This window comes from Spermophilus citellus (genome assembly GCF_964194105.1).
Source record: "Spermophilus citellus genome assembly, chromosome: 6".
NCBI lineage: Eukaryota > Metazoa > Chordata > Mammalia > Rodentia > Sciuridae > Spermophilus > Spermophilus citellus.
In genome coordinates this window covers 94,743,128-94,755,659 of record NC_138187.1, presented here as the reverse complement: position 1 = coordinate 94,755,659, position 12,532 = coordinate 94,743,128, and the positions used below count along the sequence as shown (strand labels likewise).

General features: G+C 44.6%; 1 protein-coding gene across 5 annotated transcripts in view; it reads right to left on the bottom strand.

Annotated features, from left to right (window-relative positions):
- DIP2C (disco interacting protein 2 homolog C) overlaps positions 1-11,923 on the bottom strand; it is a 378,781-nt gene extending 366,858 nt beyond the window's left edge. For 4 of the 5 annotated variants that reach the window (XM_081300463.1, XM_081300460.1, XM_081300461.1 and 1 more), the window contains exon 1: positions 11,505-11,923. In XM_081300463.1, the coding sequence (XP_081156589.1) occupies positions 11,505-11,589 (85 nt within the window). In that variant the 5' untranslated portion in view covers positions 11,590-11,923. The remainder of the gene's footprint in view (positions 1-11,504) is intronic. The other variant, XM_081300464.1, reaches the window with a different exon arrangement.
- Positions 11,924-12,532: the final 609 nt, after the last annotated feature.

Sequence of the window (12,532 nt, the reverse complement as noted above, 5' to 3'; positions counted from 1 at the left end):
TCTACATCCCTGTTTCAAGGAATGTCAAGTGTTCTAAACACATCCTTCATCCCACATTGTTCCTCCAAAGTGAATCACAATGATCAAACTGTCAGTTTGAGCTCCACTGATTTGGTGAGCCCAGTGCAATTCCTTTCCCTGGATGAGCACCCCACCAGTCAACTTCATCAGTGACTGGATGGGACCATATGCCCACAATCCTTCCCCAAGAGCTTTCTATATTCACAGGAGACAGGATTACTGCATGACTCTTACAGAAAGTTCCAAGCAAGGAAATTGAAGACCACCTTCTGCCCATGTCTAGGGCCAGAATTTAAGGGAAATACTAGGGAAGAAATAGAAAATGAGACATGTAATGGAAATTTGAATATATCCAAACTATTGCTGGATAGTTCCAGCAACCCATTAGACATTTTCTCTTCCTATTAACAAGGAAGAATTCTAAAATACCAACAGGCATTACAAGTCCCTTATCTGTACGGAATTAAAATAAATCAATACCATCTACAATGGAACAAAAGAAAAACTAATTCCACTCCCTTTTCAGGATAATTTGTATAAAAGTAACCGAGAATTTCTTAGTCTGAACTCTAATAATCAACAGCAAAATAACCCCAAGCACAATTTCTCATTTGGCCCATGTCAATGTTATGGTCCACTGGTAAAGGCCCAGTCACTTCCAAATAAGACTGGTCATCTTAGCTACAATCAAAACAAAATATCAAAAATACCAGTGCTAAATGATGGGAGGGGAAGGGGGGATAGGAAGGGTAGCAGAATAGAATAGACATTATGATTGCTGTATGTATATAGGTGACTCTATGACCAGTGTGATTCTGCAATCTGTACAATCAGAAAAATGAGAAATTATACCCCAATTGATTCAAATGTATGAATTGCCAAGATCATTGTAATGTCACGTGTAGCTAATTAAAAAAAAAAAAAGTTAAAAAAAAATACCAGAGCTGGCACCAAGTTGTATATTTCCAGAATTTCCCTATATAATACAACAGGGTCACAGTAACTGTGGGCTCCAAAAGGTACATTAGTAACAAAGTGTCGACCCTGCATAGTTGATACTAGTGCATACATTTTAATGGCTTAAGTTCAATCTAACTGCCCCTTGTTTACATAGATCCTTAAAGATTTCTTTGTTACTAAATGCCTGCTTATAAGCATCCATTATGTTCTCCAGAGTAAATAAGTTCCCCTTTTAAATTCTGATAACTGTAAGGCTCCAGGCTGAAGAACTGAAGAAGGTGCAACTCCACCTTGTTACTTTGTTCCTTTTTTCTTTTCTGTGGTGCTGGGGACCCCACCCTGAGGCTAGCTAGGCAAGCACTCTACCACTGAGCTACATTCTCAGCCCACTTTGGTAGTATATAAGTCAGTTGTTCCTAAGTCAGAATTTCTACAATACCATTAAGTTTGCAGGGGGTAGGGGTTTCAAAGTCTATTTCCAGGCTTTTGTTTAAAAAAAAAAAAATCTTATAAGAGTAAGTAATATTTACAAAAAAATCTAAAAAGGGCTCAAAGCACGTGACTGGTCAAGGGATTATAAAATATAAAACCCCAAGACCTAGCCCAGGTGTCCAAAGGAGGGACAGAGACGCAGACCCATGCTGTCACAACAGGCCCCTGCCTATATTATGCACAGGCCACAAGCTGAAAAAGAATCAGGCTCCAAATCTCAGGAGCTAGGTGGCTTCCATGAACTGCCCCAGGGATCACAAGTGGTCCCACCTGTGTGGTCCACCTGCTGACCAGGATGTTCATGCATCTCCAGTTCCCAGCAAAAAGCTGGCCCAGAGGGCATCAGCTCAGACTCTCTTACACACTGACCACTGAGACACTGCACCTCCAGACGAAAGGATGCCCCAAAGCTATGGCAAAGTAAATTTCTGCTTTCCATCTTCAATGTGCCAGGGAAGGAGGGGGAAAACCCCACAGATATTCAGTCTGCAAAGCAGAAGGCTTTGGGAATATAGTCAGTGAAGGTTCATAGAATGCTCTAGAACCTGAGACAGGCTGCCTCCCCAAACACCCCTGGGCTAAAACCCATGCAGGTGTTCAGGAAGAATCCTGAACTTTCCTCCTGAAGTTTTTCTTAAATAGATATTGACCTAAAGAGGCCAGAAATCTTGTCTTAAAAAGGAAAAAAAAAAAAAGGCTCTGAAATTAACCTAGCCCATAACAAGTACTCAGGCAACATCTATCGTGAGGGGCACTCACAGCAGAACAAGAAACGCTTGCCCACTTCCATGCCTTCTCCTTGGATAGCTATTCTTTCCTGCTTGTTTTCTCCTGAAGTCCCCTCTCAATAGTCACTGTAACCTCAAATTACCTGGATAAACTGACAGGAAGAGAAAAGCTGAGAATAGGGAGTGCAGGGAGCTCAGTCCTAAGTGATGGCACTGTGGAGAGAAATGCAGGGACTATTTACCCAGGGCTGTGACATTAACTCATTTGATCTTCATTTCAACCTTGGAGGTAGCTTATCTAAAACCCAGTTGACAGCAGAGGAAAATGAAGCTGGGAGAGACTCACTAGCCACCCAAGATGACACGTGAGTGACAGAACCACAGAGCACTGGGCCCCGGACACAGCCACCAGGAAGAGGACCCTCAGCAGACAGAAGCACAGGTTCCCCCACCCCCCCCCCCAGAACTCTCCAACCCCTGGCACAAACTCCTCAAACTAGGAATCAGAAAAGGACCCAAAAAGATTTGAGGAGAAGGTCATCCAGAAGCTAAAAGAGGTTTTGGGGGTTTTGTTTTGTTTTGTTTTGTTTTGTTTTGTGTGTGTGTGCTTAAAGTCCCACTGCACTAAAAATCCAACCTTGTCATACAAATGGCCCTTAAGCGAATATCTCCCTTCTATAGCATTTAGCCAACTCAAAGAGTCTTCCTATTCCTCTCCCCCGACAATGCCAGGCTTTGCAACTGTTCTTAGAGGTGCCTGATGTTCTACATGAGGTTTAATAAGCTGCATTTTGTTAGCACATGGGCTATTTCAATAGGGATATAACTAACCATACTGTTTTGTATTATTTTGCTCATTGAGAAAGACCCAGAATCTTCCAAGGAGGTCTGGTAAAGCCATTTACTTTTCCATTTTCATAGAAGGATTAAACCAGCCCACAAAACCTATTTTGTCTCTCTTGATACTTCCTTAGAAAGATCATCAGGGTAAATCCTGCCATTTTCATCTGTATAGGGAAGTGAATTTCAGTTTGGTAAGAAAGGGAACAAGGAATAAAATAAGTCTGCAAAATAGAGGCTCATTTTTTTTCCTAGGAGTGACAAAGTCCAGAAAGGTGGCTCTATGTCAGCACAATGGAGTAGACAAAAACTAATCCCCCATTGTTTGTGAAGACCTGGTGCTCTGGACAATATAAGTGTACTGTTGAAGGAAACTGGGCACATGGACCTCCCCTGTCCCTGAAGCCCTATTCATAGGACCTCTACTCCAGTGTTCCTGCAACAGTTTCTTACATATCCAGCCAGGCATGGTGGCACACACTGTGTCCTTAGCTACTTGGGAGACAGAGGCAAGAGGATTGCAAGTTTGAAGCCAGCCAGGAAAACTTAGCAAAACACTATCTCTTAACCATTTTTTTTTAAGGGCTGGAGATGTAGCTCAGCACTTGCCTAACTGGTATGAGTTCAATCACCAGTACCAGGGGGAAAAAAAATCTGTGTCCAGAAAAGAAGTTGCTCCCTTAAAGCCTTCCTCCTCAACAAGGCTCAGGACCTGGGGCTGATGCGCTGAAAGTGGCCCTTGTTTATCAACTGTGCCTCTGAACCACCCCATAAATACTCACAGAGAAGCTACAAGTTGAGAATACAACAGTGACCCAAAGACACAAGGTTTCTGCTCATAGAACAGTGAGTGTCGCCATGCACTGAGTAAGCTCTAACTGCACTGAGCAGGTATTTGTAAATGATTGTTAAATAAATAAAGGACATGATACAGACATCCACTCTGATATTTGCTGACTTGCTGATTGTGGGCTTCAAAAAAAACAGCGCTTCAAACAGCCCTGTTTCTAGAGCAATTGGTGCTCTTTGCAGAGACAAGTCTCTAAGAGGACAAGGTTCAGGATTCCACGCTGTCCATCTAGCAACATACTTAATACCCTCAGCTGAGGCCTGAGGGGCCTCCCCGACTGATGATTCCCCCTCTGATTTTGCAACACCAATTAACCCGAGAGGAGTTATAACTTTCTCAAAATCAAATAAATTTTCATTGTAATTTATCACAATTTTAGGAAGGGGGTAGATAAATCTAGGTGCAAGGCCTTCAACTAAGACCTACTTTAAATCATATTGAAAATGCTAGCCAACTACCTACATCTGCATTAGCATGGAGAGGGGGAAAAGACCCTTGGTCAAACACCAATAAGGAATGGTCAAGCACACTTTGATATATTGATCCAATAACTAAAAAAGATAACAATGCAGCATGAGGCCACATGATTGCAAAACTGTAGGTACATCATGATTGAAACTAGGAAGGAGTGAAAGGTCTACCCATAAAAATTTATTTTATAAATTTATATTACATTATTTCTCAAATAAGTGGGAAGTTAATCAAATATGATTTGATTAGCCAGATAATTCACTTTAGAAAATAAAGGTCTACTGTGCACATAGGCAAATGAGTGAGGAAGGAACTCCCTGCCTGATGCTGATGGAATCAGTGTGGGTGTCACCTACAGTTCTCAGCATTTTAATTTAGGAGACAGAAACCATTTTCCAAACTAATAATCAAAAAATGATTTAAACCCAACAGTCCAGAAGAGGATCTATTCAGGCCACCATCAATCAGAATCCCTCCATACCTCTCTTGGATAGTTTCTTTTTCTTTTCTCCTTTCTGTTATTCTGTACCTACTATCCATACTATAGAAAGCACTTTGACAAAGAACTATCTTAATTCATAATTCACATAGCACAGAGAGCCCGCTTACCATCCAAGAGATCAAAAGGCAATGAAACTAAATTGCAATAGCACCCCAAAACACAAAGTATTCTTTGTTGTAAGTTTACGTTTTACAACTCAGTACCTTAGAAGTTTCCTACTTTGCTTCAATGTCTTGTTAACTCCCCAACTAGATACTAAGAAAAGAAAAAAAGACATGGAGTGTGTGTATGCTCAGAAAAGTCTGAACACTCGTTCCTCTGGTATGCTGACTCCAGTGTTCCTACCCCACACCAGCTGGGATTCCCAATTAGAGTCCTCTCTTTAAGAGCACTATTTATTATCATCATGAACAAATGGATTCAATTATTTCTTTTGAGATGTGACAAGCTTTTGACCTTCTGCAGAAAAAGAACAGAGCAAAGGCAACAATGGGGGTAATCTTTGTAACACACACACACACACACACACACACAACACACAACACATCACAAAAGAAGGAAGATTAATGCCAGCAACCTTGAAATCAAGTGTACAGAAAAGGAAAGTAGAATGTGGAAAGGGCACTGAGCCAACAAAAAGTGCCCAGAAACTGACTCCATCACTCTAAGGTGCCTTCCACATGAAAGAAAGGAAGAAAGAGAAAGAAAGAAAGTTGGGTCAGGCTCCTTTTCCCAAGATAAATGTCAATTTGCAAAACTGCAACCAGGAGTTTGCTTTTTTCTTTTCTTTTCTTTTCTTTTTTTTTTAAGGTGCCAGAGTAATTATGAGAACTAGAAATGTTCTTTTTTTTTTTTTAAAGAGAGAGTGAGAGAGGAGAGAGAGTGTGAGAGAGAGAATTTTTAATATTTATTTTTTAGTTCTCGGCGGACACAACATCTTTGTTGGTATGTGGTGCTGAGGATCGAACCTGGGCCGCACGCATGCCAGGCGATTGCGCTACCGCTTGAGCCACATCCCCAGCCCCCTAGAAATGTTCTTAATAATATGACTTGGATTTCAACTGGTGAGTCAGTTGATACATATGACATCAAAACTGAGATTATTCAATACATTATCTTTGCAATTCAGAAGAATGCTACAACTCATCCTATAAATCACTGTTTTAAAAGAAAAAAAAAAGCCAGTTCTAAAAAAAGAGACAACCCATTTGAAAAAGACTGGGAGGAGGAAGGCAAAAAGTGACTCATAACATCCAAGCTTGTAGCCTCCAAACCATAACAAGAATATAAAACTAGTGAGTCCAGTATGAAACAAAATAGAGACATTGTTAAGCTTTAGCCTCATAAAGTTCAGATCTAAGCAGCATGACTATAGCACTGCAGCTATTTTACTAGGATTTGGAACAAGGTCCCAAGTACCTGTGTGCCAGGGAAAGCCAGTGGTTTGTGTTTTCTTTCCGAGGTTCCTGGCTAAATTTGACATGTCGAAACATTCATCAAGAAAAGAACATTCAAATTCAACTATTTCCATAAGTCAGAAGAACTTTTAAAATTCAAGTCCACCCTCTTAAAATCCTACACCGAGAAATGTGGCCATTTTTAAAAAATATTTTTAATATAGGTAACCATGTTTTAAATTTGCATACCAAATATTCCATTTCATTCACCACAACATTTAGTTATCAACCTGAGGCCTGATTGTAGTGGAGTAGCTTGACGGAGCTTTATTGCTATTTTCCTGAATCTACCGATCCCTTATTACCTCCCCAACCGATGGGGAAAAAAAAAATAACTATCCATGAGATTCTAGGAGAAAACAAGCTTCCACAGATTTGTTCTCCAGGGTAAACTATTTCTTTTTAATGAATGTTCTCAAAGTTTGGATGGCATTAGAGTCACGTGAGTCTGGGAGACTTTCAAACGTAGTGGTAAGGTATACGCTGGGGCACAGATGTGTGTAATCATGGAGCAGCAATGGGAGCTCCGGGGAAAACACTGGGCTGAGGAGAGCAGGGGACAGAACTGGAGTCCTAGAGTAAGTGTGCCTGTTATCTTGCACCTAATAGTCCTGAAAATGCCACCCCCCAAATCTGCAAACCTTCCCAGTGGTTACCTCTTTAAGGTTTTGCTCTCCAGTGACAAGCGCTGTGCAAGCTGCATGGGAACTGCTCATGTGCATGAAAAACAAAATGTTAATCCCTTGACCAACACACAGAAGAACTGACATTTAAGTGAGTGAGCTTTTGTATATTTTCCTCAAGCAGTTTCACACATACTGAGAAAATGTTAAACTGGGCTCTATTGTGGATCCTAGCTAATAGCTGAAGTGATCTGGGGTGTTAATTAGCAAGACAGAGCATGAACTGAGCATCTCCCATCAGCAGAAGTAAGACTTGAGCAGGGATGTGACACATCAACAATTAAAAAGTCACCAAGCCAAGTATGAGGGTGCACACCTAAAATCCCAGCTACTCCAAGAGGCCAATGTAGTAGGGTTTCAAGTTCAAGGCCAACCTGGGCATCTTAACAAGATCCTCAAAATAAAATAAGGTATGGGGATGTGGTTCAGTATTAGAGCACTTGCCTCGCATGCACTGGGTTCAACCACTAGCAAAACACACACACATGCACACATACACACACACACACACACACACACACACACACGTGTAAAACATGACTTGTAGTTTTTAAAATACCTCCCTTCTACAAAAACCCACACGTTCCCCAGGTAATATCACAAGGCAGCTTCCCTGAGGTCTATCAAAATAGAATCCAACACCTTTTGGAAGAGTGAGACACTGGGCCTTCCATGATCACCAGAGTCTAGTGAAGTACATGCACAGCTCAAGAAACAGTGTTACATTTTAATCAACAGCTGAATACCTTTATTTATTTTTTTTTAAAAAGATGTGAGTCTGTTTTGGTTGGGAAGTTTTCTGCTTCCTCTCCCATTTGCTTGATGTTTCTATGTAGAGTTTTTCCTCAAGCCAAATATGTTTATTCACATATTAATGAAATTATTTTTTAGGCCCCTTAGAGCCAAAAGAAAAGTGCACAATTCTGAAAGATGTAGGTAAGAGAAAGGAAGAAAAAATAATCCAGGAAAAAGAGTGTGAGAAAGGAACCACCCCTTCCCACCTGGCACCAGCCGCAGCCAGCTCTCAGGCATGGCTTCTTCCCCAGCTCAAATTCAGACCCAAGTATGTGAGCAGACCGACAATCCCTGGCCCCACACCAACGAAGATCTCCAGACATGTGGATCTGAGGCAGCTCATGCTCAGAGGAGGGGCTGCCCACCACACCTCCCCACAGAAAGCTCTTGTATTTTGCTGACAAGGTTTTCTGCAGCATGATGGAAGCCTGGCTTTTCCCAGTGACAAGACAGCAGGATTCAGCATTAAAAGTCATTTCAAGTTTTTGCTTTGCAAGTGGTTATTTTATTGTGGAATTTTTTATTATTATTATTCAGTTTGACAATGTAAAGAGACACGGAGATTTGGGATCCTTCAGTTTTTCAGTTTCTATTGAATAGCAGAAAACAACTGACTGTTGGAGGGGTGTGACAGACAGTGGCAAGAAAAAAGAAGGTGATGAGCAGAGCGGGAAAATAAAAATTTGGGTTCTGCAGCCAAGAAGTCAATCTGTAACCCTTTACCAAATAAACAATGATCCAATAAAACAAAAACAACAAAAATGTATATAACAGAACCCTGTGGACAGTGCAATTCAAAACTGGACCAGTGTCTGGAAATGTAGCTAAAACACGACTCATTAAAGGCTGGCAGCCCACAGAGGAACTTTTAAAAGAATATTCAACTCATTCTATTCATTCTGTTATATGCTTAAAATGGAATCTCACCCCCAATCCTCCTCTAAAGTACTGGAAATTCCACATATGTTTCTACAACATATTCTGATATTTTAATAAAATGATGACAACAAACTTAAAGAATTCTCTCCACATGAATTTTGATTGCAGATAAAACGTGACTGCAATACATTGAAATAATTCAGCATGAAAAGTCATTTTAAGTTTCACTTTGCAAGTGGCATGTTGGTGAATTTTTGTTTGTTTGCTTGTTTGACAATGTAAAGAAACACTGAGATTTCTGATCCTTCAGTTCTTGAGTTTCTATTAAGCAATACCAGAAAACAAGTTGATTCATCTCATTTAAGCCAGTAAAACAATCCTATGTGGTTATAAGACATAAAATTTCAAATGACCTTTAAGCACAACTCCATAAAGTCAACACGGACAAAGCCACACTTTATAATAAAGTTAAAGATGACACAGCTAATGGATGGGAATGAGGAAGGGGGTCAGACAGGCAGGGAGTGGCCCAGGTTGCAAAGCACCAATCAATCCTTTGATGATTTTTTTTGTTTGTTTGTTTACACTTCGATGTTTAGGTCAGGTCTCAGCAAGGTTTATATAGAAAGAAACAATAATGGGCTTCCTGCCTGCAAACACACACACCCCTCTCTCTGCTCAGTTACTCAGTAAGAAACTCATTAAGCTCTTTTTAGAAGACCTGTACAGACACAAGGTGTTCATGGGAAATCAGGCTGAGCACATCTCAGTCTAAAGTGGTTTTGCCATCCGCTAGGCAGCAAAAACTTATCCCTCACCCTTCAGGAGCAACTGCTGATGACAGGTAAGTATCACCACCTAGAAAAACTTCTACTCTCAATGCACTCAGGGGAGAATGGCCAGGACAAGCAATCCCAGGCATCATCACGGAGAAAATGTAGACCAACTTCCCAACTGGCAGAGAGAGGTGGGCCCTGAAGACAGGGTTCATCCTGTTGAGTCCAGATGGCTTTGCACTCTGCTAGCACACATGAGTAGTGACACTTCATATTAATACAACGCAGACATTGCAGAAGTGCTTGCTTTGAGATAACGTGTGAATGGTAGGGTGCTGTAAGTAAGACAACAATAATGCAGAAGAGAAAACAGAGCTAACCAGGGGCTGGCAAACCAAGGAATTAAGTCTATCTGAAGATTGACAAAATCAAATAACTAGGGCAAATGTTTTCTCACAGATACTTTATCCCTTCCAACAATCTGTCCACACTGTACACTTTATCTGCCAGTTTAAATGTAAGATTTAACTTAATCCAGCACTGCATTTCCTGCCTTTGGGTCCTCTTCAGAACTAACCAAGCCCTCATCATCTTTATCTGGTCAGAACAGTGACGACTAAGCACACATAGACACATGGTCTAGGAAACGTGCTCTGTTTCCTTCTATGGGACTGTTTCACACTACAGGGCACTGAAACACCTTGCAGAGCATTAAATTGGAAATAGGAAAACAGGGGGGAAATCCAGTCTATGGAAATCGGTAAAGGCAGGCGACACCACACCAAAGTCCCAGGTTTGTTCCCTTCTTCACCCTGAAAGTGTTAAAAAGGAAAACATAAGGTCAACATCAGCTCCTCCCTACTGATGAAAACTGGCATGAATGAATTTACTTTCTGGCTGACGGCCCTTAAAAACCGTTACAAAAAAAAAAAAAGAAGAAGAAGAAGAAGAAGGAAAAAAAAAAAGAAAAAAAGTTCAACACTCTATACTGCTCCCAATATAAATTTGAGACCAGCCGGCCTATGCCACCCCACCACATTGTATCAGTGGCTCTTAGAAGTGGGTGATATATATTAGGTATGTATGTGTGTATGTGCATGTATGTTTGTGTGTGTGTGTATATATATATATATATATATACACACACACACATACAAATATATATATTTGTATATGTGTGTATAAACATTATATATATACATTTTGGAACTTTAGTGTTTCTTTTTAAGACCCAGCAAAACCCGATCTAAAACTTATGACAGTCGAGCACATGATCTCCACCATTAAGAGCAAATAAGAAACCGTATATAACACTCCATGAAATCACTGTAGCAAATCTGTCACAAATTCTAAATATGATACGATGGGAATGAGGCATAAAACCTGGCCCGAGGGAGGAGGTTTTACGATCCTACCCAGCCTTCACATCACAACACGCTCAAACAATAGTAGTACTATCTTCTTCCAGCTATGACAGGACTGTGTGAAAGCCAGGATGCCTGGAACACCCCAAAGATCAAATCCGAAAGTCCAATGACAAGTTTTGCATTAAAATAAGGCCAGCGGGCGTTATCAGGCCGTCCCCGACAATCGAACGTGGTCGCCGCGCACCTCGCTGCTGCATCAAGGACGCGGCGGCTCTCCATTAGGGCAGAGCGCACATCCTCGGGAAGGCCGTTCCTCGCCGGCCCTAAAGGTTGCTCCATCTTGCGTCCTAACGCTGCGCCCCAGGCCCCGCCGCAGCGCGCAGGGGGATCGCGGCACGACAACGCCAGCACAGCCGGGAGGGCGGGGGCCGCGGTGCACACGCACCCTGCCCGGGAACGCACCTCGCCCGCCCCGGCCCCCGGGACCAAGCCGCGGGCCAGTCGCCTCCCCAGGGCCGGGTCACCGCGCCCCCGCCCCCAGGCCCCGCGCGCCCCCCGCCCACCGGCGTCCCTCGGCCGCCCGGGCCCTCCCCCGGGGTGACAGCCCGGCCCGGCCCGCGGCCGTTGCGCGGGGCGCGGGCGTCTGGGCCGGGGCAGGAGGAGCGGGGCGGGGGCCTGGTTACCTTCCGACAGCTCCAGCTCCAGCTCGGCCAGGCGGGCCCTCACCTCCAGGGGCAGAGCCATGCCTTCCAGGCTGCGGTCCGCCATGCTCGCCGCAGACGCCCCCGCCCTGCCGGCCTCCTCTTTGTTCGCAGGCGGAGGTCTCGGCGGCCGCTCCTCGAGCCCAGTGGAACCGCACCGAGGAGGAGGCGGCGGGCGCGGGCGCGGGCGCGGGAGGCCGGGCGGCGGCGGGCGCGCAGGGATTTCTCCTCCTCCCCTCGGCACCTCCTCAGCGCGGCCCCGCCACGGCGGCCTCGCGCCCGCTCCGCGCGCCCCCACGCGGGTCCCGGCCCGCTCTGCCCGCGCTGCGCGGGCCCCGGGATCTGCGGCCGCCGCGGTCACCGCCGCTGCGAGCTGCTCGGCGGCCGCCCTGCCCGGCGGGAGCGCCGCTGCGCGCGCACGTGACAGCAGGGGGCGCGCGGGGGCGGGCCGCGCGCCGGGCCGCGGGGGCGCGCGGGTACTGGAGCGCGCGGTCGCGCTGGCTCGGCGCGCGCTTCCGGGGGCGCGCTCCGTGGGGCGCCGGGGCCCGCGGCGGTCCCTCCAGCAGACTGCGCGCGGGCGGCTGGGCACCGGGTGGCCCGCGAGGCTGGGCTCTCCCAGTCCAACCCCCGGGCCTTGGCTCCCCAGGGCTCACGGCAGAGGTTACCTCCAGGAGCCCCAGCTTCCCTGCTTGGTAAAAGTTAAAGTGTTCTGGATCTTTGAGGGCTGATGTTTTTTTGAAATGAATACTTTCAAAGGGGGAGGTGAAAAGACAGCATGAGCCGTGGGACAGTACTAACTAGGTTGGAAGTTTCTATTTCTGAATCTAGAACCGACAGCATATGACCTTGAGCTAGTTAGTCCTTTTGCCTGGCTCCACTTTCCCATCTGTGAAAGGGGTTGGAAGAGAGGGTGGGTGACCTCATCTCTGAATTCGATGTCAGGCCTAAACATTGTTGGTGGGCGCTCTAGCAGGCCCCTGACTATCCTAATTCTACAGACCTTCCGCAGG